This window comes from Dicentrarchus labrax, unplaced genomic scaffold, assembly GCF_905237075.1.
Source record: "Dicentrarchus labrax unplaced genomic scaffold, dlabrax2021, whole genome shotgun sequence".
Lineage (NCBI taxonomy): Eukaryota > Metazoa > Chordata > Actinopteri > Moronidae > Dicentrarchus > Dicentrarchus labrax.
This window is the reverse complement of record NW_026136710.1, coordinates 19,550,797-19,576,166: the sequence shown is the minus strand read 5'-3', so window position 1 is coordinate 19,576,166 and position 25,370 is coordinate 19,550,797. Positions and strand designations below refer to the sequence as shown.

Below are 25,370 nucleotides of genomic sequence, written 5' to 3'. Positions count from 1 at the left end.
GTCTATCTTGAGCTGTCCTATTAACATAAAGGCAACAAAGCCTCCACATTTTTTTTTAAAGGGTTGGAGAATAATTACCCAACTCTCCAGCTCCCTGGCTTTACCTTGTATTCATTCGATTCTCTATCCTCATAGCTCTCAACTGTTTTCAGCCAGGTGGAGACCAAAAACAGAGCTAAAAGGAGCAGGACTATTGTACATTTATCAGGTGGTCACAAACACAACTCCAAATTAATGAGAATATTGATGAATGTATATATAGGCAAATGATTGCTAACAATCTTGCCATATCGACTTAACAGGTCATACGTCAATGCGGTTATGGCCCGGATGTTTCCAGTTCTTTCCCTCCCTTGTGTTATTGTGTGTGTGTGTGTGTGTGTGTGTGTGTGTGTGTGTGTGTGTGTGTGTGTGTCTGTTTGTTTGTCTGGGTGTGGCTCTCCAATCATCATCCTCCTGCTGCAATCACCTGCACACCCATATCCCATCCACTAACCAACACTCTGCAGTATGTCATCCCCGGCTCTTCAACCCACATTGTTCAGTCTGCTAATGTGGTACAGACACCACGGCCAATCTCAGGGTCTAGTTTTGATTATTCCTCATTTAGCCATTTTCTCCTGTCTGACATTGTGTCTCCTGTGCCTCAGGTTCATTCATCCCTGGATCTTGTCTGTCTGTCTCTCTGTCTGTCTGTCTGATGCCAGTGCAGTTCATTCTGCCTGCCCTCCTCCTCCTCCTCTCTGGCTCATTTCACTCCACCTCTGCAATCTTTCTGAATAAATCAACTATGAACTTTTTTTCTGTTAGTAAAAAAAGTTCACAGTTCTGCTTTTATCTTCTGAAGACTACCAAAAATTAACAAATGTTGTGTTCACAGCTTGTTTCCCTAAAAGAAGCTAAAATGTCATTTATTTCAGATTTAATGAAAGTGCAACACTAAATGGCATGCCCTTAAGTAGAGTTAAAAGAGTAAATATAAGAGTAGAAAGAACAGTGGGAGCTTATGTGATACTGTAATCCTGTCATCTATACAAACATGTACAGTATGCATTACTCTGTCTGGTACTTAACCTATGTTATACATTCTAGCTTTCATGTGCTACCAATCAGCAGAAAAATTAGGATTATATGACTCCACGTTGGTCATTTAGCTCCAGTGTTGTCTCATGCAGCGGTATAATCAGACTGCAGTGATGAAAGGTCCAACTATCTCTCAGAGACTAAGAAAGGCTCAATCTTTCTAATTAAAACGGAACAATTTGCAAATAGGTTGCAGACAGGCTTTAAAATAAAAAGGGCGGGGGCTCTGCAGGGTTTTAATTGGTCCACATTAGAAGAAGGGGGCGGGGCCTTCGCTGGCTCGCTGGGTGCCTCGGTGATGTGATACAGCTGCAGGAGGAGAGAGCCTGTGGCTGCCTGAGGAAGAGAGGTGAAGAGGATGACAACTTAGTCTGTATCGCAGTCCAAGTTCAAGTGCCGTCCAACGATGTTCCTCACTTCGACTTTTAACTAATGAGAACCACACTAGAGCTGGGTTTACGTCCAGAACACATTTTGGCTCTCTCTTTTGCATGTCTTTAAAACTTAATTACAAAGGTGATTAAACCGGGAAGATGTTCAGCTTGTTGTTGAAATGGACACTTTGCCTTCTCGGGCTCACAACGACGAGCAGCGCCTCACCTGACGATGCACCGGCGGATTTTGGAGGCGAGTCCGGCTCCGGGATGCTGCGCGCAGGTAAGAGTGGTGCTACACCTGCGGAGCCTCTGGACGGCTGTTTCTTTAAAGTGCGTCACATTAAAAACGATTTACATTGTAGCTTTCAGAGTGGAAATGAAGCCAATTCTGTGTATAATTGAGTTCCTCTGAGTGAACAAGTCAACTCTTTAACATTTAACTCCAACAAAGACTGAAATTAAAGAGTTTGCTTTGAAGTAGAGTGACTGACAGCTAAAGTTATCTAGTATATTAAAAACTTGTGGAAAATGAAATTTAAATTCTGAAACCAAAATCTACTGTTATGTAACATAAAACAAAAAATTGTTCTCTTGAGAACCCACAAAAATATAAATTCTACTGTGAAAAGTGACCCTTTCCTTCATCGTCCTGTGTAAACTGTGATTTCCCCAGTCATTACAGATTTGCTGGTGCATTAATAACAGAGCTACATTGGGGCTCATGTAGGAGATTTGATCAGCTGGAGCTGATTACATCATTTTGTTCAGTGCAGTTTGTGTCCAAATGAAACTCTTCCACTTCCCATCAGCCATCTCTCTGCAGCCTCAGTCAGTCCAACTTCAATGTTGTAACTCCATATATCCATCTCATCGCTCTCCGCTGTGAGACTGAACCCAAAACACTTGTAAACTGAGTGAATAACTTTGTTTGGCAGGCTGTGACGACTGAATTCAGACCACAATGAAACAAGGCTTCAACTATTTTCACTACAGGCCAATTGTATTTCTTCAATTACTTTAACAGCTCCTCAAAGAGAAAAATACTAATTAAGAATTGTTTGTAGAGCACATTTGTAATTCAAATTAGCAGCCTGCTGTTATTTATTCAGCACCAACAAGTCTACTCATAAATTTAAAGCCTTTAAAACCAAAATCTATCTGAGGTGTTTCATTAATGTGCCGTTCACGCTGTTAAATGCTTCACTAACCTTGCAACCATAACACAGCCTTAGATGTGTACTGTTACTGCTGTCTCGCCTCTCAACATGAAACTTAATTGTCAAAAAACATTTGTTCAAAGCTGCCAAGTCCATTAAATCAGATTGAGCCAAGATAAAATCTCTTATCTCTGATAGCGAATTAAAATCCAGACGAACAATCCAGACTTCTATAGAGGAACACACACAGTTGGATAACTTTCTGTTTATGTGACCCAAAAGAGACGTTTGAACTTGCTGGATACATCATGCACACGAAATGTGTTTAGTTTGCATAAAACACATGAGGAAACTGAAGCCAAAACTCATATTAAATCATATGGAATGCTTTTATTGTGCCAAGCAGACTTAGTTAATCACAACATGGTTTTCCTCAGCCAGCTCTGTTGTGTCCTCAGTGTTTTCAGTATTTGGATCTCCTTTGTTTTATCAGGACTGTTGATACAGTGACAGTAGTATACATGCTGTAGCTTTACTTTGTGGTTCTGAGCTGGATTGGATTTGTTTAATCCATCCATGACCTGTTGAAATTGATCTTAAATTGGAGCTCTGCCAGGCGCCCAGAGTATGTCATGTCTGGATTCCAGAGCATCACACATGTTTATTTTACAGTTTGGTCTTTGTCACATTTCCTCATTGCTATCATCTGTAGGCGAGACATCAGAGACATCAGAGCAGGGGACCAGTTGAGAGTTTGGATTAGGCCGATGAAGTGACAGATGAGTCCTGCAGCGTGTTGACCGAACTCAGCCTGTTGAATGTTTCCACTGTGTGTTTTCGGAAAGTTACCGTAGATGGCATAGCGTCAAAAGCCTTGTGTAAACTTTCACTGTATATCACTGAATACCCCGATGGTTATGTAACACTGCTGTAATAATCTACTTGCGTTTATTGTTATTGTTCAGCTAAATCTCGCCCTGTTTCACGTATCAGGTAACACGTAACTGAACTGATTTGGAAATGTGTGATTTCTGCTGATACAATGATTCAAGCCAATTTAAGATTGTCTACAGCAAAATGTTGCTGCGGAGGTCAGCTTGTTAGCTTGTTTGACTCGCAGAGCTGTAGGACCTACACATGTGGTTCACAAAGTCATGTGAGACCAGATGCCGACTTCATGTGGGGATTTTGGGAACTTTCCATATTGGCGACATGAACCAGTTTGAACTCCAAGATGAAATGATCTCAGGTGACTTGGAAAGAAATCCATCTTTCAACATTATGGCACTGTAGTGCATACTGTAATTGCAGTTTTCAGTCAGTGCTAGACTTGCTGCAGGTATGCTCCTTATTCCTGCATTTATTAATTTTTTTTAGTAGTTTTATATAGCAGCTTTCAGGTTAGGAAGGTTTAAATAAAAGAGCAGAAAAAACAAGAGAACCTATCCCCTACTATTGTGCAAGAGTCACTCACCTTCATATTTGCACCCGCTATGACTGCAATGAATCACATATACCTACATGAAGCATTCCTTTTAAACCAGGTGTGCTGAATTGCATTCATTTACACAATGACATTTAACCCATAATTTCTCTACAGAGGATTTATCTGATCTACTGTTAGTATTGCCCAGGACACACCTGGTGAGGTGTTACAGGCAGGCACTTTAAAGAAATAGTAGGTAAGTGATTGAATGAACCATCTGTCTGTCTGTCCATCTATCACTAGCTAACTTAGTCAGAACAGTCAGTCAAATCAACGAACCATATAACCTAGTCAAACTTATCAAAGCCTGTCCGGAGACGAGCAAAAACATCTTTTCCATAAAGAAAAGCCTTCAGATATATGGAAGATAAACTTTCCAGGTGTGATGAAACTGTCCACCCCTGAAGCTGCCAGTACTTCCTCAAAGGTTGCTGAATGGTGCAGTGCCACTGTACTCAACACAACTGCATAAATCTGAGCAAGATGGATTCTAGCATGATTTTGCCATCTCCTGCAAGGAAAAGTTTCAGCGTCATTATTATGCATACCCCACGTAGTCCTTTGATAAAAGATACACCCTGCAGATGCGCTGGGACAAATCAACAGTGATAGAACCTGGGGTCATTGGGTCTTTTGGGTCTTTCAACATCAGACACCCTCGCTGAGGTGACCCAGCCGGGTTTGATCAGACCCAAGCTTGCATCCCAGCGGCATTGGCCCACAGATCTGCCCTCTTAATCCACTTCCACCTGGTGGCTTTCTCTGCAGCTTCAGTAGCACATCTGATAGCCGTCCTCTTTGCCTCCTCTGTGATGCCCAGTAGTGTGAATGCTTTGCAGAGTGGACACACTGCAAATATTTGGACGCCATCTCCCACAAGCTCTTGTTACTTGGTGCGCTTCCTCTCGTTGGCTTCGTCCATTCGCACTTCCCATTGCACTGTGAGCTCCAAGATGATCAGTTGCTTGGTGGACTCTGAAACAATGATCATGTCTAGTTGAAGCCGTGTTACTTGGGCTGAGAACTTCAGCTGTTTGCGCAGGGCCATTTCCAGTTGCCAGTCTGTGTCCATAGTGAGGAGTACTGACACTGTAGGTTGTGTATATAGGGCTTCTCGCCAGCTCTGAGGAACATGATGTTCTTCGGCTTGTGGTGGCTATTTTTGGTGTTAATGGCTGTGGCTTCACTCTCAGCAACCGCCTTGAGCACCTGGTCATGGCGCCAGCGATGGCGCCCATCTCCAGTAGTTTTTCGGGCAGCTGCTAAGGAGGTTCACAAGATTCGTCTTCCAGAAAAACGAGGGCAGGAGCGTGTTTCACTTTTGCCACAGATGTAAAAGTTTGCTGGACTGGGTAGGGTATCGTAGACACCTTGGACACACAATAAATTGTGGAAATGATCGGAAGTGTAGTGGAGGTGCGCACAATTTCAGGATGATTGAGATGTATGAGGGGAAAAACATGTGGAACAGACGTGCGCAAGGTTCGTAAATCTTACTAAAAGACTGTGTGCGTGTTTCCTGTTTTGTGTGTACAACAATTTCTCATCTAAATAATTCAAGTTTTATGCGTCTGGCCCCAGGTGTTTCTGTCATTTGCAATCCATCCATCCTTCCAGGTCAGCCGTATCTAGCTGTGATATGTGACTCCCACATGTCAGGAATAGCTTACTGTAACCTCTGACCCTATGAGATCAGTATCGCAAGAGTTAGTTTGCAGTTTGCAGTTTGCAGAACAGCTGTTCTGCTGAAGAGTTGTGTGGTGAAGAGGTCTGCCTGTGTCTGAGTGTCTCCATACCGCTCAGCATCACCCATCCACTCACCTGACAGCTACCCCAGCACTAACACACTTTCTTCAGAAGTGTAAATTGCTGACTAACCTTCTTGACCTTCTGCGTGAGAGTGTCAGGTGATTCTTTTCATGCATCTTTGGGATTTTGGGAAGGCATCATTTCACAGACATAGCTGTAAACTTTTCGATCGTATATACTCTAGATGACATAAATGTGCTTTAGATTATCCAACTTCAAAAATGTTTTGCCCTTCTAGTGGTGGCCCCTAAATATGTCGGCCCTTTGAAACCTCACAGAAGATATCTTGAAAACTACCGGCCAGATTCTCATGAAATTTGATGTGGAACATTATCCCAAGATGATTATTCCTAATAATATTTAGGTTGGATCTTGACTAAAGCTATAATGATTAGTTAAATTTTTGATTGACACAAAATTAATCAGCAACATATTTTATTATTCAAGTCATTTTTTAAAGAAAAAAGCAAAACATTCACTGCTGTTTCTTACTCTTATGCCTTAACCTATGATTATGAATTATATTCTGTAGGGTATTTAGGGCCATCACTTAAAAAAAAAAAACCTGAATAGTATCAGTTTGACAAGGTTGTACACTTAATGCTCCACAGATTTGTCTTCATTGTAGAGTAAGACAGCTGCTTTTTACAAAGTCGACAAACAGCCTCATCTTTCTTAGGGTCTACGGTGTAGAACCCAAAATACTACCACATACTGATTTGCTTTTCTCGCTAGTGTCCTCCCATTTTTGTAGTAAACGTAACATTATTAGCATAATTTACTGCCCTCTGCTGGCTCACAAGGCAAACTACTTCAAATGGTCTTTTGCACTCATAGACTGTCAATTGTGAATACGGACAGGTTGTTTCAGTCCGAATATTAACCATATTTGAACTGTTAAAATTTTAAATAAAAAGTGATAGTTCTAGTAAATTTTGGACTGCTGGTTGGAGAAAACAGGCAATGAAATTAATAATAGGCAGGTTAATCAATAACAAAAATTATTGTTAGTTGTAGATGCTCCAGTGACATTTTCTTCCTCCTCAAGTCAAAATTTCTTTTTAACCAACCCTTAAATCATGAAAAGGCATCTTAAAAGTGAAATGACTGGATTGATTAATGTCATTCAGTGCTCTGACCCTGGTCTCAAGAAGATGAATACCTAATATTTGTAGTTACTCTAACTTTTGTGTCTAGATTTTTCCACTTGCACACAATAAGTCACCTTATCATCTATTTAAGTCATCTGTCTTAATTGAACCTCAGTCTGGATTTCAAACTGTGGGTCACTAAGGTGTTTCTGTATCTACACAGGCGATAATCAGATTCGGATATAACACCATCTTAAAAGTGTGATACAAAAGTCTGGCAGGCACACAATTTCAGAGAATTATCCTCATTCAAATTTATTTTGGTACACTTTGCAACACTTATGTCACACCACCAAGCTCCCAAGTCAAACCAGATCAAAAGCACAGCGCTGGCCATGTCACTGACACACTCGCTCTTCCAGCAGGTTGAGCTCATGATGTCATTGCCAATATAATGCCAGATCCATAAGCAGGCATCTGCATCCAATGAAATGTGATCTCGGGCCTTAGTGCATGGTGAGCCCTGATCTGGAGCCCATTAGCCAGCTTTAACCAGGCAGAGGCCCACATGCTGTGGCGTGCGTGGTGTAACATTCCCTACAATATACACAGGGTCATCGGTCTGGTTCTGGGTGTGGAGTAGGTTACAGCTCGTGGTTAGCTTTGTGTGAACAAAAGCGGCTGGAGAGGGCTTGGTGCAAACCACATGTTGGACCAGAACCTCCTTCCTCGTCTGTAATCTCTTCTCAAGCCAACTGGAACCAGATGGCAGATAGAGTGGGCTGATAGTGTTCAGACAGAGTTCCTCAGATGTTTGGCGTTAAAGATGAATAAAATACTTTTTATTTTTTATTTTTTTAACATTTACAGCGTTACCTCGGTGACCACTTTGTAGTGTCGTTTCTCAATGTGTCTCCCATCGCTCAGTCACCGCAAAGAGCCTGCAGACACATTACAGCCTGTAGGACACAAAGACTAAGATTTATGTGGAAAGGGCAATTTAATAATCTGTGTTTTATCCCAAGCTGTGCTGTTTAATGGTTCAGCTTCAACTCAAGTGTTGACACATAATTGTGTCCATTCTCTGTGCAGCACTTGTAAGTTTCTTTGTAAATGTTAAATACCTGCCTTGTGGTATTGACTAAAAGAGCTAATGGTGACTATGTGCAACTGGTGGCGCAGGTAGTACCTATTTAAGCTGCCAGCAATAATGTTTCTTTTTATTTGCAGTGATTTACATTCTTACTTGTTGAATAACTGTATTTTATTTGAAAAATGTGCCCATTTAAGTACCATGGAACTGTGATGGTTTGTATTTCCATTTTTAGTGTACAATGTAACATTAAAGTTACACATTAAAGTGTTAGTAGTAGTATTAGTCATATAATAAAACTAATAAAATAGTGTTATAGTGTAGTCGTCCAGCAGGTTTTGTTTGTTTGTTTTTTGTGTGTTTTGCCGCCACCATAGTTTCTCTTTCGCACTTGGACGGTTTAGGATGAAGTGACAGAGTTGCAATCTGCAATTACACCACTAAGTGACACTAAAGCCTACACACTGGACTAGGGATGCACGATAACTTTTTTTTTAAACCGATATCGATAACCGAGAACTTTCAGCTCCTAAAGGCCGATACCAATACCGATAACCGATAACACACACACATACATAATATATATGATCATGACCTAAGATCATGACATTAATACAATGAACAAACGCAAAAACACATTTGTTTTTAAATGTTTAAATTTAAATGTTGATATTTATTTTTTCCAATGAAAAACTATTGGCAAGCCTCTCAAAAAAAAAAGAAAGGCCCCTTGAACTGATGCAAATACATGCAGCGGGATTACAAACTGTAAAAGTGTATTCCAGAAGTTCAAAAAAATTAATATATATGGAAAATTGATGCACTGACACAAGTTAGATTTAAACATTTCTATGTAAAAACAATCTGAAAAAGTGCATTCCTCAATAACAATAAATAAAATGTGCATAATGCACTGACACAAGTTACACAGTGTATTCCATAGTAACAAAAAACTAAGTTTGAATGATTTTGGCTTATGGTTCCATTCAAATGAATACCTTTTCACTAAAGTAAATGAGGTTCAGTTGTTCTCAGAGAGAGAGAGAGAGAGAGAGAATTCCGTTAGCATTGTCAACCATAGCCACCATAGCCATGTTCGCACCAGAGCCAATCACTGCAGAGCCCACCCCCACGACACACCTTAAGAAACACGCTGATCTAACGTTATACCTGCAGCGGCGCGAGAGGCTTTATACCTGCAGCGGGTTTTCGGTCCCGTTCTGTGCATCTAAACTGACTGTTGTGGATTACTGAGACTGAACAAGTCCGGACCGAGTCTGTTCCGGTCTGAGGAGATCCGGATACGCAAGGAGAACAAACTGGAATCGGAATCTGTGGATGTTTGTCTGTAGCGAGCTGCTACACCTTCAAACACAACCTCATTTGGCCATCCATGAAAAAGCTACTTAACCTCCCACTTTTCTATTGCAATACATACTTCCTACGAGCACTGCACTAGTTTGTTACAAATAACAAGCAACCTGTCTTCTTCAGAAACTTTGTAAAAGTCCCACACAATCTGTTTTCAAACGTAAGCACACTGTGCTGCATTCACGGTGTAACGGAAATTCCCTGTTCCCACATTTGCTAGTCGTTCTTTCGGCCTTGTTAAGTTCGTGTTTCTATTGTTTTTGAGTAACATGTAGAAAAATACTGTGGATATCAATTCAAGTCAGCAACTACCAAAATTATGAAGTTTTTTTCCGACATGATGGGGTATTCTTGAACTTTCCCAGTCAGAAAGAGTTTTTCTGTAATGCCAACGTCACTTGAACACAGCATTCACTGCAGGCCATTCAGGTCTCATAGTGGGAGCAGGGCACTGCCGTGCTGACAAAGTTATCTATGTTATCGGGGCTATTCTTCATGATATCCGACTTATCGGAATGACGTAATAATTATCGGCCCGATAGTTATCCCTTTAAGATTACTAGACATTAGCCCCTTTGCCCGCACTGCCTGTGCCATCATCACTGGCAGATATGCAAATTTAGCCTATCTGCTGTATATGGTGTCACTACAAGATTAGCAGTGGGGGTAACCGTCTTGGAATAATGGTAAATGATAATACTGGTATTTAATAATGGTAAATACTCCCAACACAGATTTTTTTGGAGGGGTGGCAGAAACAAGTCCAATATTCACTCATTTTTAGCTCTGTTTTTGGTCTCTCTCTACCAACAACTCCTGTGGGAAATACCTGGCTCTTTAGCTGCTAAATGGTCCATATGTTCACCAAGTAGTTGCTGACTGTCTGCTGTTTTATGCTGAGCAGGTAACAGTGGGTAGAGCTTTTTTCACTGAAAGCAGGTGCCTACAAGAGTAAAGTTGTCTCTGTAAGGCAGAGGGGAGCTGCAGATTCAAATGATATTTCCCTGTAGGTTCATAACTACAAGCACATTGCCACTTTGTTTTCACATTGTCATTTGATACATTGTTATAGTAAAAATATTTATGCATTAAGCACGTTTCGTGCCGTTATTTAATGGTATGACCATGGTAACGTTTTGTTAGAGGTAACTATGTTTTGCTAGTTCTTGTTTATGTGTCTCACAGATTCGGCTGTAATGATCCGTTGTATGTTGTTTTGTCACGTTGCTGCTCGTCTTGTCAAGGAAGAAACCATGCCTCCAGACAATGGTTATGAGCTGAGGGTTTAGTAACAGCACTTGGCATGAGAATGACTGGATATCTTCAATCCTTGCAGGCGTGCAGACCTAAATCTGGTGCAGATTGGCGTCTAATAGCAGGGCCTGACTTTATTTGGCAACCATTTGCCCCGTGGGACACATTTAAACTATCATATTATTGTAATTCATCATTAAAAAAAAAGTCAAGGTGGTGCCAGGAGGCCAGTTTTAACTGCTGCAGCTGTGACATGTGTAACTGCCTTAATACCCCTGTGTTCCACAGAATGGATGCCAGGTGATGCAATGTTGTTTCATACCAGTGAGACACACACACTCAATACCTGTCCATGCCACACACTCTCCTGTTTTAGCTCACAGTACAGGAACTTCTTTCTTGCCACATAAAAGTTAAGCATGTTTTAAACACATTTATGGTTAATTATCAAAGATTCATGGCACACACTTTTGTGATACCTTGCCTCTCCAATAGACCCCCTGATACACACAGACGGTTGACCATGTGCATTTTCATTGACCCGTGTCACATTAGTGAGGTGCGCTGCATGGTAAAATAAACAGTGCTGGGGTGCACGGTAGCTCACCTGGTGGAGTGTGTGACCCATGTAGGAGCCCTTACAGCTGCGGCCCGGTTACGGTTCTTTGCTGCATGTCACCCCCCTCTCTCACCCCCCTTCCTGTCGATCTTGACTTGTCCTGTCAAATAAAGGCATAGAAAGACCAGAAAATATATTTAAAATATAGGGGGACTGGCTGTCCCAGTAGTGATCAATATGCCATCCATGCACCTCTTTTGTCATGTGTCATTTTTCATTTTCTTTGCAGCGCTGCGTAAAATTTGTATTCTGTGTGAAAGTACTCTTGACAAAAACAACCATTCGAAAAATATATTGACGTGCAAATGAATGATGGCTGCCTGTCGTTTTAATCATTCAAAAATGCAGTTCTACAGTTGTGTCAGAATAAACTCCATCTGGCATGTTCATTGTAATGAAGGAATATGTCACAAAGTGCAACAGTACGGCTCTATTGTATGGTGCCATAGAGGGATAGACTACCGTTTGTATAACAGAGAGGGTAGTAAAAAGATTAAATAACACCAGTGTTATTGTTGTATATTGACCTAACAGCACAAAAGCATAAAAATGAAAACAGGAAGCATGCTGAAGTTGGAATTTATTCAACTCAATACATCTCCTCACTGAGTATGAGATTAATGTTTTTTTGTACATGATCCCTGACTAAATAAGACGATAAACTAAACTAAATGGCTCCACCTTTTGGTCGTGGCCCAATGGAATTTGAGTTATTGTCTCCCTACATTTACTGTAGGAGAGCCTTTGTTGTTTTTTTAAACCTGGTCTCTAAAAAGAATGAAGTGGCAAACCTACTTGATGGAATGTGACGGTCTTTTTGATGAATGAATTGTGTGATAAGTTTAAAACTGAATGGCCCTTGACATGTTCATAAACGTCCTCCATGATGATGAACATGTGCAGATTCTTATCTTTATTGGTTTGGTTGAAGTTGACTGATGAAGAACCTGAGGTGACAACTCTGTTATGACTAAGAGAACTCAAGCTAATCCTATGTGGGACAACCAGAGGGAAAGACTCCAAATGAGTTTTCTTCCCCCCCTTTACTTTTTTGTGGCTGAACCATGGCCTCACTTTTGAACTCCTATCAGCCGCTGTCTGTCAGGATCTGTTTGACCTGTTAAGCTTTTGTTTACTTTAATGGGATTGATTTGTTTTGAAGTCTGGTCTCGGTCCAGTGTGTTGCCTTCGCCGCTCAAGGTTTATTAGCCCTGGAGGATTTGTTTCTGGGGACCACAGGCTGGCTTTCTTTCTTTATTCATCGCCTGCATGGCACTGTGCCTCTGTAATCAAAACAGTCCCCCCCCCCAAAAAAAAAATCATCTTTTTTTGTGCTTTGTGTAAAAGAGTGTGTCTGTGTGTTTGTCAGTGTATAGGTTGGTTGGCTACATGTTTTGTTTGTTGGACACATTAGGTCGCTCTGTAAGAATGAAGATGATAACCAGTGCCACAGCCAGACCAGTCAAAGTCATAAGAACACCTGAAGTACACAACAACTAAATCTCCATCTAATCAGTTCACATTTGTGTAGAAATTAGTCCTAAAACCCTTAAAACAATTGAAGAATTGCTTCATTTTCAGTACAAATCAGCTTTCCTACATTTTTCGAACTTAAGTACTTAAGAAGTTGGTTTGCATTGGAAACAAACTTGAAAAGGGGATTTTTTTTGTATGAGGTTTGTATCTTTCATTAACATGGACACACGTTACAGCAGCAACCATGTACAGTAGTTGCAGGCCAGGTACAAGATTCAAAGAAACAACCTACATGTCATCACAGTCGCTTCTATCAGCACCCAGTATTAGCTATAGGTCATATCCTATTCATACAGTTATAAACTGGTTCTGTGTCTTTATATTAGTGATGACCTAATATACCGGCTCTGTCTTCTTTAACTGTACAGTAAATGTAGATCTGCACATGCTGATAATGGACAATGAACAGTGGAAGACAGTTGGGATCCAAACAATGCAACTGATTGTACTTTTTTCAGCCTCTCAGTCTGCAGTGCATTCTCAAGAGACATGAGATTCTATGTCTGCAGACTGACATGTTACAGATAAAGGCTGAGCCAGCTACAATCCTGTCACACTTTTTACAAGCCTAATTTACATACATATTAACCCCTTTTACACACACACTCACAGACTAGAGAAATGACAGGATGCCAGTCATTGTGAATTAAACCAACATGGAAGAGTTGACAAAGATCAAAGGAATACACTACTCTTTTGTGTAGGAGTACATCAGAAAATAACTATCCAGTTGGAGCTGAGTAGGTCAATTATATGCCGTTAAACATCCCCAAAAACTTCAAACATAAATCTGTACATATGACCTGTATATGACACAGTGACATGTATATGTAATTAAGCTAAACCAGTGAAGTCATTGTAAGTATACCATTAGCTTTTCCTTATTATCTATGCGGCTGCTGGAGTCACTGATGTTGTCTTGAGTTCTTGGGTTTGCTCAGTCAATGTGGAGTGTTAAGTTTCAATCGCACACAGCTTTGGGTATCGTTTTAGTTTTTTCCGACACAGTAAAGAAATGATACTTTTAAAATAGTACTTCTGCCTAAACGGGGCCTGAACCAATACTTAACTAAAAAAGAAGCACAAAATGACAGTCAAAGCCTGTAAAGAATGGCTATTGCTAAGGTACATTTGAACTGTTGAAAGTGTACTTACATTTTGTAATATTAATAAATAGACAACACTTAACACATTTACACAACAAATTCAGATAAAGAATAAAACCTAACCCGACTACAATAATTTAACTAACTTCCTATGACATCAAAATACAATTTGAGCTGGTATTCTTTGTATTCTACAAGCCCCAGCTCCAAACTTCAGCAGTTCTTTTGCAGAAATAATATATTACATGCTAACTTGCAGGAAAGGACAGCCACACTGCTGGCTGATGTGCTAGGCATGGGGTCACACAATCAGTGGAGCAAGGTGCATCCCGCTGCTTTGAGGCGTATCCCTACACACAGGGTTACTTAAATGTCCGCCATCTTCTTGTGGATATGTTTCGACAGTTCATCCTTGGTCTCCTTGGCTCAGTTTCTTTCCCTCCCTTCCTCCTAAGTTAAGTGAGGATAACCTGGTTCTCATGACCCAGCTGTGTTCTCTTCTCTACTGATTAAGTGAGAGTTACGTAATCTGCTGTGGTCGGTGCTGCTGACAGACATGAAGAGAAAACCATCGGTATCTGTGCTGCTGGCGCCCTTACAAACAGGCATATGCCTGTCAGGATGTCTGAGTGTGGCTGTCATTACAGCATTGTAGGGCTGAGACCTGATGTAGATTGAGTTTCCATCAGTCTATGCAAAGCAGGTCAGTCCGAGGACATACTGTACGTGAGAACTCATATTCCAGCGTTCATGAATCTCTGTCAGAATGACAGCCCCAATTTATAATTCTGGAAAAAAAGGGTTTCTTGCATGTTTGCCCAGTTGAACAACATGAAAATGACAAAACAGTAGCTTTTAGAGCTAGATTTGACTTTACGTGACTCTTTCTATGGTTCAGGTTTAACTTTCTGATTTTCTCTCACATTTAGGCAGATGTCTTCACTGCTTTACATATAGAACAGAGTGTGACAGAAAAGAAGAATGGGCTTTTCATTGTGATGTTATGCTTTCACCATCACTCTGTCACCTCTGAGGCTGCCCTGTGATTAATCTCCCCTGCACTGATGCAACCTCTCAACCAGTCTTTGGTTTACTGGAGACCTGAAGAGTAACCAACTCAACTGAACTTCACCCTCAGGGTCAGGATTCATACAGAACAGGATCATTTGACAGAGCTGAGCAAGTCTTGTAAAGGTTTTTACAAGAGTTTTTACAAGCACTTTAATGACTTTGTCAATATAACTATGGTGTTTTCTTACCCCATCCACTGTGGTCTGCACGATAATGATGACCTTAACAAGACAGAGCAGTGCTTCTAAGGGCAGTGAAGCTTTTTGAGATCTCAGTAGGCCAATGTTTGGCCATCTGATGGAATACTCTGTCTTTTTTATATGTTTGATTTATATACCTTTTAATTCAAGAACACCTTGTTGAGATTAAATCTTAAGTATACGAAATGCAGATCTATTCTAGTATCTAGGTAGTATGTGACTTGGAGTACACTGGTCAAAAAGTTACAGTATAGTACAGTATACTGTTTAGGGCTGGAAATAATCTTTTTCATTATTTGTTCATCTTTAAATGGTTTACTCTACAACTGTGAAAGAACCAAAAATCCCACACAGGAGGATGATGTTCTGAATAAAGTAAATACAAGTGATTGACAGTGCCTGATTCAGGGTTTATGATCCAATGCACCTCTCTAGTTTGTACAGTAATTTTCATCATTCCTTAAATAAATTATATTAAATTAAAGAGACTTTATTTACAGTGGTGTACAACATTGAAAATCACTTTATAATTGAGGGTCTGGTACAGGTGAGGCTGTTGTAAACAGAAGTCTTGGACAAACTGAATTTTTGAGGATGGCGCTAGAAGTTAACACAGTTCATCCTGAGGGGAACATGAATGTCGCAGTCCATCTAATTCTTATCAAGACATTTGACCTAAAACCAAAAATATCGTCAACAATGAACAATGAATGTCTGTACACAATTTTGTGCCAATCTCATGTCAGTGAGAAAGTTCTACAACCTGTAGTCATTAAAGAGCACATCTCATAACCTTTAATAAGGCTAAGGTTTTCACCTGACAGCAGTATTATGACAGTGTTTGACACAGATTGGTTCTGTTTCACACAATGTTTAACTTAACTCTGGAGCGTTTGCCACATGAAGACAGACTTCAGTAGAGCTGTTGTACTTTTTGTACAGAAGTGACAGCAGCAGCACTCTTCATTGGCTCTCTGCCAGTGTTACGGTGCTGTTCCCATACTCCGATAGGCCTGGATCGTCTTTTAATTTGTCAGTCTGAAAACACATTCATGTTCCAGCTTGAAAAGAAGGCGCCTAAATCAGGTCGCTTACGTAGAAATGTAACATGAAACATGGAGTACAGTATCAGTTATGTAATTTGGAAACAGATCTGTTTTTCTACTGTGCCTCGTGGCTATATGTTTCACAGGTAACGGCAACAATCATGAAAATAAATCAACAAACTTTAGGGCTCTGTAAATTAAACATTAATTTAATTGTGCTGAGAGACTGTTTGACGCTGATATGAATGTTTTCTGTGGAAATAGAGTGGCCTCTTTTTAGTTGGAAAATATTGTTTTCTCTATCCCTTGATTATCTCGCAGTGGGTGCTGGGATCTGGTGGTTTGTCTTCCGTCGAACACACACCTTGTTTTACTCATGCATTTCCACTCCAGTTGAGATGTGTTTCTCTTTCAGTGTTCCAGCAGGCTCATTACTACCAACTGCCTGGGCCGTCCAAAAGCCCCTATTCTCTGCTTTCCTCGTCTCATGTAAAATGCCAATTTACAGGCCGTTTTGCCCTTCCCGCCCTCTGCAGCTTTGTTTTTCTAACTGGTATGTAAGACACATGTAGCACAAAGGGTGTCTCCCCCCATCTGTTTGCATGTTCAGCTGACACATTCCTCATCTGGCTGTGAGGTTCTTGGAATTACAAAAAGGCGGTCAGAACATGGCAAGGAAGAAACAGTCATTTAGATAGTGTTAATGAGCATATAATCACTAATAATTGCCTCATGTTCCTACATTTCTGTGGCTCTGAACCTAGCCTTTAAATAAATCTCACTAAATACCCGGCTTGACATGGTTAAAGAACTTCTCAAGTTGTAGGACACAGGCCAGTGGATTACCACAGGTGCTGTTTATGTGCCTGATCAGAGTCCGGCTTTAGGGACTGGCTGTTTGCAAAGTCGACTTCTCCAGATGTACTTGGAGCTTGTCTGCTGAGGCCCTTTCACCCCTTTCATCTGTTCTGCAGCCTCTAAAGGTGGGGTCCAGGGATGGATCCTGTCCCAGGAGCTAGATGTGCATTGTGCCTTTCTCAGTGAGAAATGAAACATCTCTCATGCAAAGCAAACTGTCAGGCTCACATCTGTGAAAACATGCAGCTTATTTGCTTTTGTTGAAATCTCAGAATTTAAAAAGACTGTGGCTTTTAACATGAAGGTCTCATACAGTAATCCTGCAGTTTAGCTCGAGCTGCAACATGATCATTGATAATTGATTGAGTCTTCATATGATTGGCTGGTTAATTATTTGTAAATACAATACCAAAAAACAAATGCAATGCATGTTATTATATTATTATTACAAAATTGGTTAACCCATTATTAGCTTTGTCATTTAATCATTTTTTATTTGATTTATCAGTGGATTGTTTCAGCAGTACAAATGTGTTAGTAAAGAATGTCTAGGTTAAATGTGGTTCAATTTGGTTAAAAGCTCGATTTAGTTACTCTAATAACTAATAATTAGTTTCAGTTTCAGCATTTCAGTGATATATTTTCCCTTAATTCAATAGTTAGAAAATTGAGAAAGAGGAATTGTTAGCACAAATATTTTCTATTGTTTTGTACCTTATAAATAAAATGGAACTTGGGTCAGCAGAATATCTCTTCTTAGACTGCTATAGGACATAGCAAGTGGATGTATTTTATCTCATAGTTATGACCTGCTTCACATTGAACTACAGTCATGTAAATCTTCTTGAAACTATATTTCAATTTAATTAAATTACTTTAATTCCAAAAATCTTTCACTTCACATTCGATTCATTTAGTACTTCCATTCATTTAACTTGACACGTTGACAACTTTTGTCCTGCAAATCACCAAATTAATGATTGTTGTGTACAGATTGTTTGGAAAGATCAAGAAATGCAACAAAAGCTATAGATAGCTGATTATACATTATACACTATTAATAAACATTATTTTAGGGCTGGCTCTAGAATGCTGGGTGAGGAGAAAGTTTACTTGTCATGCTACTGCATATCAACCTATCATGCCAGGTTTTTATATTAAATCTAAAATTCTCATTGGTCACACTGAGATTGACCTTAACCTCAAAGACATTAGGGTCATCATGCTCAGGGGGAGACAATGTCAAACAATGGAACAAACCTCTGATTGATGGCCTAGATTCCCCACAGTCAGACTGACTCACCACTCTCTCTCTCCCACCCTCAGGTCATTCACTAAACATTAGATGCTATCACATTAGCGTCTAATGTTTAGTGAATAACATGAGCGCTGCCAGAGCTATCTCATTTGGCTGTTTATGTCTCAAGTTCAGTACCTGTCTACATTAAAAAAAAAAAATGTATGATGAAAATTTGACACCCACAATTTGCATAGTTTTGATGGGCAGAAATACCTCCAAGCTCTACAGAGCTATAACCATATCATTAGTGCTATTTGCCCCTGCAAAAACAGCAGGGAATTTGACCCAAGGGCATGTTCATCACTGCATCCACTTCCTTTGGAGACCTCTGATGAATTTTTCAACAAGCGAGTTTAGAAACAGACCAGGGCAAGTGTTGACTGGTGCTCTTGTACGTTTCCTCTCCCTAAGGGAAAATTGGCCCAAGGAAACTCTGTCATTGTCTTGGGGAAGCTGTTTTATGTTGAAAGCTTTAGCAAGTCCGTAAGCATGGTCATTTTTCACCATGGGTCCATTGTGCCATAAAATGGCATTCAGACACTAACAAAAAATGTTTGGATTAGCTGCACCCCCGGGTCATACTTAAATATTATTCATCCCAAGAGGGGAAATGAGAAAATGTTCAAGGGGGCTCAGTGTATTCTTGTGAAAAAAATGTTTATTATTCTAGTATATATGATCTTTTGCAGGTGCAGATTTAAAAAAAAGAAAGAAAAGAAACTGTTGTTTTATGTGAAACAAGTAAACTTATAACTAAAAGTTATAATCCATACAATTCATTATTTTATATGGCGTCACCCATTGTTACTGACAGTAACAGCTACTGTTTCAGCAATACAACGCTGACTGGAGTAGCTATTTTCAGCACAGCCAAACAATCTTGCATTGTTTTAATAAAGAACTCATTCAATAATCACAGGCGGTGTTTGACTGAGGGCGGAGCTGAAATTTTGGTATCGACTTGGTACCGAAGTATTCTCGTGACATCCCTAAAAGGCATAAAAGCCCCAAAAATATCTTTGAAAGAAAGATACGTCCCCCGATGACCCGAGATGTTGATTTCTCGTTCTCGAGTCCCATTTGTCCAAAAAAAAAACCTAAGCCAGAAGCTGCTTGAAATCCAAACTGGGCCAGCATGGCTCTTATCCTGGCTCTCTTCCGATGGTGGTCTGGTCCCGTCTTGTCGATCTGACTGGGTCGATCCAAAGCGGAGTTTGAAGGAGGTACCGGCTGCTGCATATGCATGCACTGAATTTGCCATAGTTACAATCTCCTAATCCAGTCGATTTTAACAAGTTGAAAATCCAATCAGACATCAATGATGTTTCAGCAATAAATCCAAAGAAAAAAACAGATTAAAACAAAACTGTAGCAAAGTGTGAAGGAGCTACTGTCCACTCAATCACTGTGGCATGTTTCACATTTTTTTACAATTAATTCAGCAACCTGCAGCTACTTTTAACATTAAGCATCACACAGGGACTCCCCCTCTCTTCTAACTCACCACCCTAATGTTTAATTTACTTTGCTGATGACTGGCTCCAGTGTTCTTAAGGCCCTCTTTGAAGGGATTACAAAGGCAGTTAAGTGAGAGAAAAACAGCACGGGCAGTTTTTATGTCTCTGTCAACCATCCAGGATTGAGGGATTTGTCGCTGTGGGTAACCACTCTGAAAACATGGAGGAAGAGATTCAATGCCTGCGGGCTTAACCGTCCATTCAGTGAGGGACAAAGGTGATTTATTTAGTCTAAAAAACAAACAAAAATAGCAATAAACTGAAGGAATAAATGCCTGTATTATTAGTGTATTGTGTGTGTGTGTGTGTGTGTGTGTGTGTGTGTGTGTGTGTGTGTGTGTGTATTGTTTCCAGAGGTTCACATTAAAAAGAATATATTATAGTGTACATGTATTTTACTTGCTACTGCTAGTACTCCTAACATCATTCCTCCTAAACATACTCCTCATGGCACTGTAATCCCCCCCCTCCAGAGTGCACATATTTCCTGCTTTCCAGATGAGCAAATGTTGAAGGTTTTCAGGAGAATGGCCCGTATCTACTCTGTCCTGAGCCAGTCACTGGAGCTTGTTACATACAGGCTAATAGCATAGCTGTTTTATCCATTCAGACCATTTAATTCCCTCTGTGTCTTGCTCTGGGCTATTGGCCCAGTTAACAAGCCTGTCTTCACACAAACACATATTTTACATAAGCTCACTATATCCTCTGTAAGGGACACCTCTTGAAATAATATCCCAACATCGGATCTCCTGCTCTCTAATAGCCAGACCTCATAAAGTCCGCAGTCTGAGGCTCTACTGACAGATGGTATTTCCATTAGGGTGCTGCATCTGTGAGCATTTCACAATCTGCTGCTCAGTTAAAGCTCAGTGTGGCAGTAGGTGTGCTCATCACTCAAAGCTTTGTTGATGACTGACTGATTGAGATGTTTAGGAACACAAAGTTTCTTATGTTTCCTGTGTTCACTCAAACTTTCCATCTCTCATTTCCTACTTATCTGGCCCGGTGATTCCCCCCTCGTTTTCCACCAGGGCAGGTGGAAGTCTTTAATCTTCTGCTTGTTTGGGCTGCCCCCTCAACCACAGCAGAGCCCAGTAATTGTACCAGCTCAGTAATTGAGCTATCTGTTGGTCCGTCTCAGACTATTAAAGTAATGTGATCCCACCACAGGACAGCGTAGCAGCCGGCTCCACTCCCCCTGATTACGGCTGCTGGAGGTCGGCCAGACCAGGAGGCAGCGGCGGGCGGGAAGAGTTTGATTTAGATTGGGGAGAGGATGTCTTATCATGTCCCTGTGGTTATCGCTACGGTAACCAGTCCCCTAAAACCACTGGTTCTCCACAGACAAAGGCATGCCTTCTTACAACCCAGTGAAAAGGGGCACACTTCTACTTCTAAAAGCTATATGACAGTCAGAAGTTCTGCACAACAAGCTGACAGACACACTTCTGACACAGTACTGAGTTGTTGTGGCTAATGTGTTAGCAAGCAGTTGCCCAATGACACATCCAGCAGACACTGTGCAGTCACACTCTGCCAACTCGTTCAGTTGTTGATCCACCTCTTCACCAGCAGGTTGCTAACTTGGTCTGCTATTTGGTGCTGCTCATACTTTTCAAGAATCACTTTGCTCATGCTGCTCTACATAGTGTATATATCATGAATTAATAAACACAAGGAGCTCCGTTCTGTCACTCTCCCATGAGGTTTGTCACGGTGCAGGCTGTGTAGAATAAAGAATAAACAGTAGAAACGTGCCTGCCTGCGTTAAAGAAGGAAATGGGCCCCAAAGATCAGCTCACAAAGTCAATGTGTCATAGAGAAGAGGTGGGATAACATTCAGTGTTTGTGTCCCATATCAGTGACCCTCAGTGGCCCCTGCATGCCAGGTCTGACACTCGCTGACTCACACAGCTGCCTCACCACCATAACTGATCCCACTGGAGGAACAATGTGTGGAAAATCCCAAAAGAATATTCAGTGTTATTCTATAAGGCTTCTGCAATCATATGCTGTGAAAGCAAAACAGAATGTGGAATAGCAGTGTCTCTCTGTCGAAAGCGTGAGTTAGTGTTATTTTCAGACAACTGAACAGCTCTGATGTAGTGGCTTTATCATGAACTGGAGGGCAATGTTTATTGCACAATTGTCAAAGGTGATGCAATGTTTTCAGTTTCCATTTCAAAGAGCCCCAAAAAATTAATAATGAATATTTATACTTGCATGGTTGGCGATGATTACTTGGTGAAAATAATTTCCCTCTAGCTTTGTGGGTTATTGTTGACTAGAGATGTAACGATACACTCAACTCACGATTCAATACGGTTCATGATTTTTTGTTCACGATACAATTTTCTCACGATTTATTTATTTATTTTTATCAAAATGAGGTACAGACAAATTATGACCAAATAAAAGGATCTTTTATCTGTAGGAAAAAAATCTTAGAGGTACATTCTTTACAGAAACTCTGTAAAACAGTTTGTGTCCTCTTATAAAAACATCTTAAACAACAAAATACATGAAAAATATCTCCTTTCTTTAGAAACGACGAAAAATGGCCTTAAATCTTTTCCAATAAAATAAAGATAACGTAACCTACTTCTAAAAAAAAAGAACGTATCCACTTCTCTCGCATCCGCGATTCATTTTTTCTGTCAACCGGTGCGAATGGTCACGCATTTGTACCGATTTTTAATCGTGTCACAATGCATCGTTACATCCCTATTGTTGACTATGAGAGATAAAACACAACAAGCTATATAGTTTAATCTAGTGGTTCTCTACCTGGCGTTCGGGGCCCCTAGGGGAATATTTTCATTTCACTATTATTCAATTGACTAAAAGTTAGTCCAGTGAGAGAATTAATATGGATGACTATAGGTTTCGCACTGTTCGCTGTTAATCTGTCGGTGTACATCAGGATCCCTGAGACTACTTACAGTATTATCAATACGGGTCCACGACCAGATGTGTATAAATTCGGGGGTCCTTGGAAAAAGTTGAGAACTGGTTTAATCACATGGCTTGTTGTGCATTATCTCAACCACTTGTTCTTGTAACATTACAACTGCAACAATTAGTTGATTCATCAATTTATCGATAGACAAGTCTACAACAATTTTGATAATCGCTTTAAACATTTTTGTACACTAAATAGTTACCTTATTAACTGAGAAAATATATGTAGATTAAATAAAGTAAAATTATAATTTAAATAGCATTGTTGTTACCGCTGACATTTTCAAATCAGTAACTATACTAGTATGTGTTTACACTGAGATCAGTTGTCAGTACATTAAGAATTATTTATTATTTGCTGCACTAAACTAATTATAGATTTAAAAAGAGCAAACCTGTCTAAACAAACAGATGGGTATATTCCCTATTAAATATCATGTCACACAAAACAGCAATATATTTGGGCTTGTTGGATAATTGTGTCAGGCCAAATCTTCCATATTCACTGAATAACAGATGTTATGTTTATGATATAAATAATAAATAATGGATCTGAAACTACGTTACAGATTTAACTAAGTTCAAACGGTGACCTGTATTTCTTTTGGCCAGTTACGACTGATTGCTGATTGATTAGTTACATCTCTGTTTTGACCCTTTGTCTAAGGCAGAACCTGGCACCTTCTTTCTCCCGCAAGGTCTTTTTTCCTCAGATTGCCTGCAGACTGAGAGCTGGGTATCAGCCAGGCCCGATAATTGCTGCAACTCTAGAGAGTTACAAAAATAGAGGAAGTGTACACTGGCTTTATTCTGGCCTCATGTCATTCTCTATTGTTGGCTCACTGTGGACCTGAGCTTTGGTACCTACTGTAACAGTCTGACATAAAGTCTGTAAGCTCCTTACATGCTCCACTGATGTCTGAGCCAAAAGAAATTAGTACAATCAATAGTAGTGTGTCTAAGGCTTGATGCTTTGGGAGTTAGGAGTGTGGACTGTGCTTTTGTGGAGTGTACGGCTTTCCTTTTTGGCCTCACCTGCTCCAAGTGTGTTCATGTTCACACTGAGGCATCACCCCTCTGGAATGAGACTATTTGAACGTTTGAGGTTTTTCACTCAGGGAAACGCCGAACACGCTCAAAGCTTTTTCTTTCTTCCACTCATGTAAAACATTTCTGCTTTTAAATCGCTCCATCTGTTGAACGTTTCACCGAATCATTTTTCATGGCTGTCAAAGTGACTTTTTATCAAGGAATGTATGACAGCATTGTAGGACTGTATTCTTTTCTCGATGCTAATTACGTGGGTACGGTCTATGGATGATTTATATGCTGTGGTTCCTGAGAAAGGATTGGGTAGATTCTGTGTGTAGCCAGCAGCTAGACTGTGTGTGAATGAGAGCCTTTCATAGTGGCCCTCATCCAAAAACAAACAAATATGAAGCAACACTGCCACTGCCAATACTCACTGATTGTTGGTTATTGTTTTTTTTTTTGGTTAGTAGATATTGATCTTGTTTGTATTAGTTTACTATATGTGTATGTGGGATTTCAGTATACAGCTGTTCAATCCAAGCAGTCCCGTGTGGATGAGAGCGTCTACGGCTGTGTCACCATAGATGCCTGTGGCGAAAGAATCGATATGCAGTATAGCGTTGGATCTCACACATTAGCACCACTGCAACTCTTATCAGGTTGTGTTGTGTTTAAATTGTTTACCCCAAAGTAATTATGTTTTGTCATTGACATTGTGATACAGTCTAGAGCAAGGATGGGAATATTTGTCCTGTTTTGCTACTGAAATAAATACAACTGTCATGCAACCACAAGCCCAAATTATTTTTTTATGTTCTGATATTTAAGTTCTTGGTCAGGTGACAATCACAGTGCGCAGGATTACTGTGGGAATGGCTTTGCTAGACGTGTTACAGAAAAGGAGAAGATTACATTAGGCCTCTCTTTAACTTGTTTATAGTTTTAACCATCAGTCACTATTCACTGACAGTGGAAACTGACGGAACACAGGCAACCCAAGCTGATCAATCAGTTTTCAGGGTCTCCATGTCTGTAGTCACCAGACATGTTGTTTTCTTTTGTAAATGATGGTTTTAAAGATACACATTACCATCTCTATGGATAGACTCAGAGACAGGTATTATGGCTAACTGTAAGTTGCGTGCCTGGCAGAGGAGCTGAAATGTGGCCCTGCACGGTAGACAAGGTGATAAATTAGTTGAACTTCCTGTTAGGGATGAAACTAACCCTTATTTTCACAAGCATTTTCATCTGCTGGCTATTTTATAGATTAATAGATTACTTGTTTAGTTTATTAAAACTAAAATGAATGAATGTCAATGTGAAAATGTCAATCAACATTCATTTCTGTCTAATCAATGAATCCATTTATTGTTTCTGCTCTACTTCCTGAGGTAGGT

The 25,370-nt window shown here is 40.2% G+C and overlaps 1 protein-coding gene across 1 annotated transcript in view; it reads left to right on the top strand.

Annotated features, from left to right (window-relative positions):
- The first annotated feature begins 1,416 nt into the window (after positions 1-1,416).
- The window catches only part of si:ch211-196i2.1 (collagen alpha-1(I) chain), a 99,242-nt gene continuing 75,288 nt past the window's right edge, over positions 1,417-25,370 (top strand). Inside the window, exon 1 of the mRNA XM_051412947.1 lies at positions 1,417-1,740. Within this exon, the coding sequence (XP_051268907.1) occupies positions 1,617-1,740 (124 nt within the window). The 5' untranslated portion in view covers positions 1,417-1,616. The remainder of the gene's footprint in view (positions 1,741-25,370) is intronic.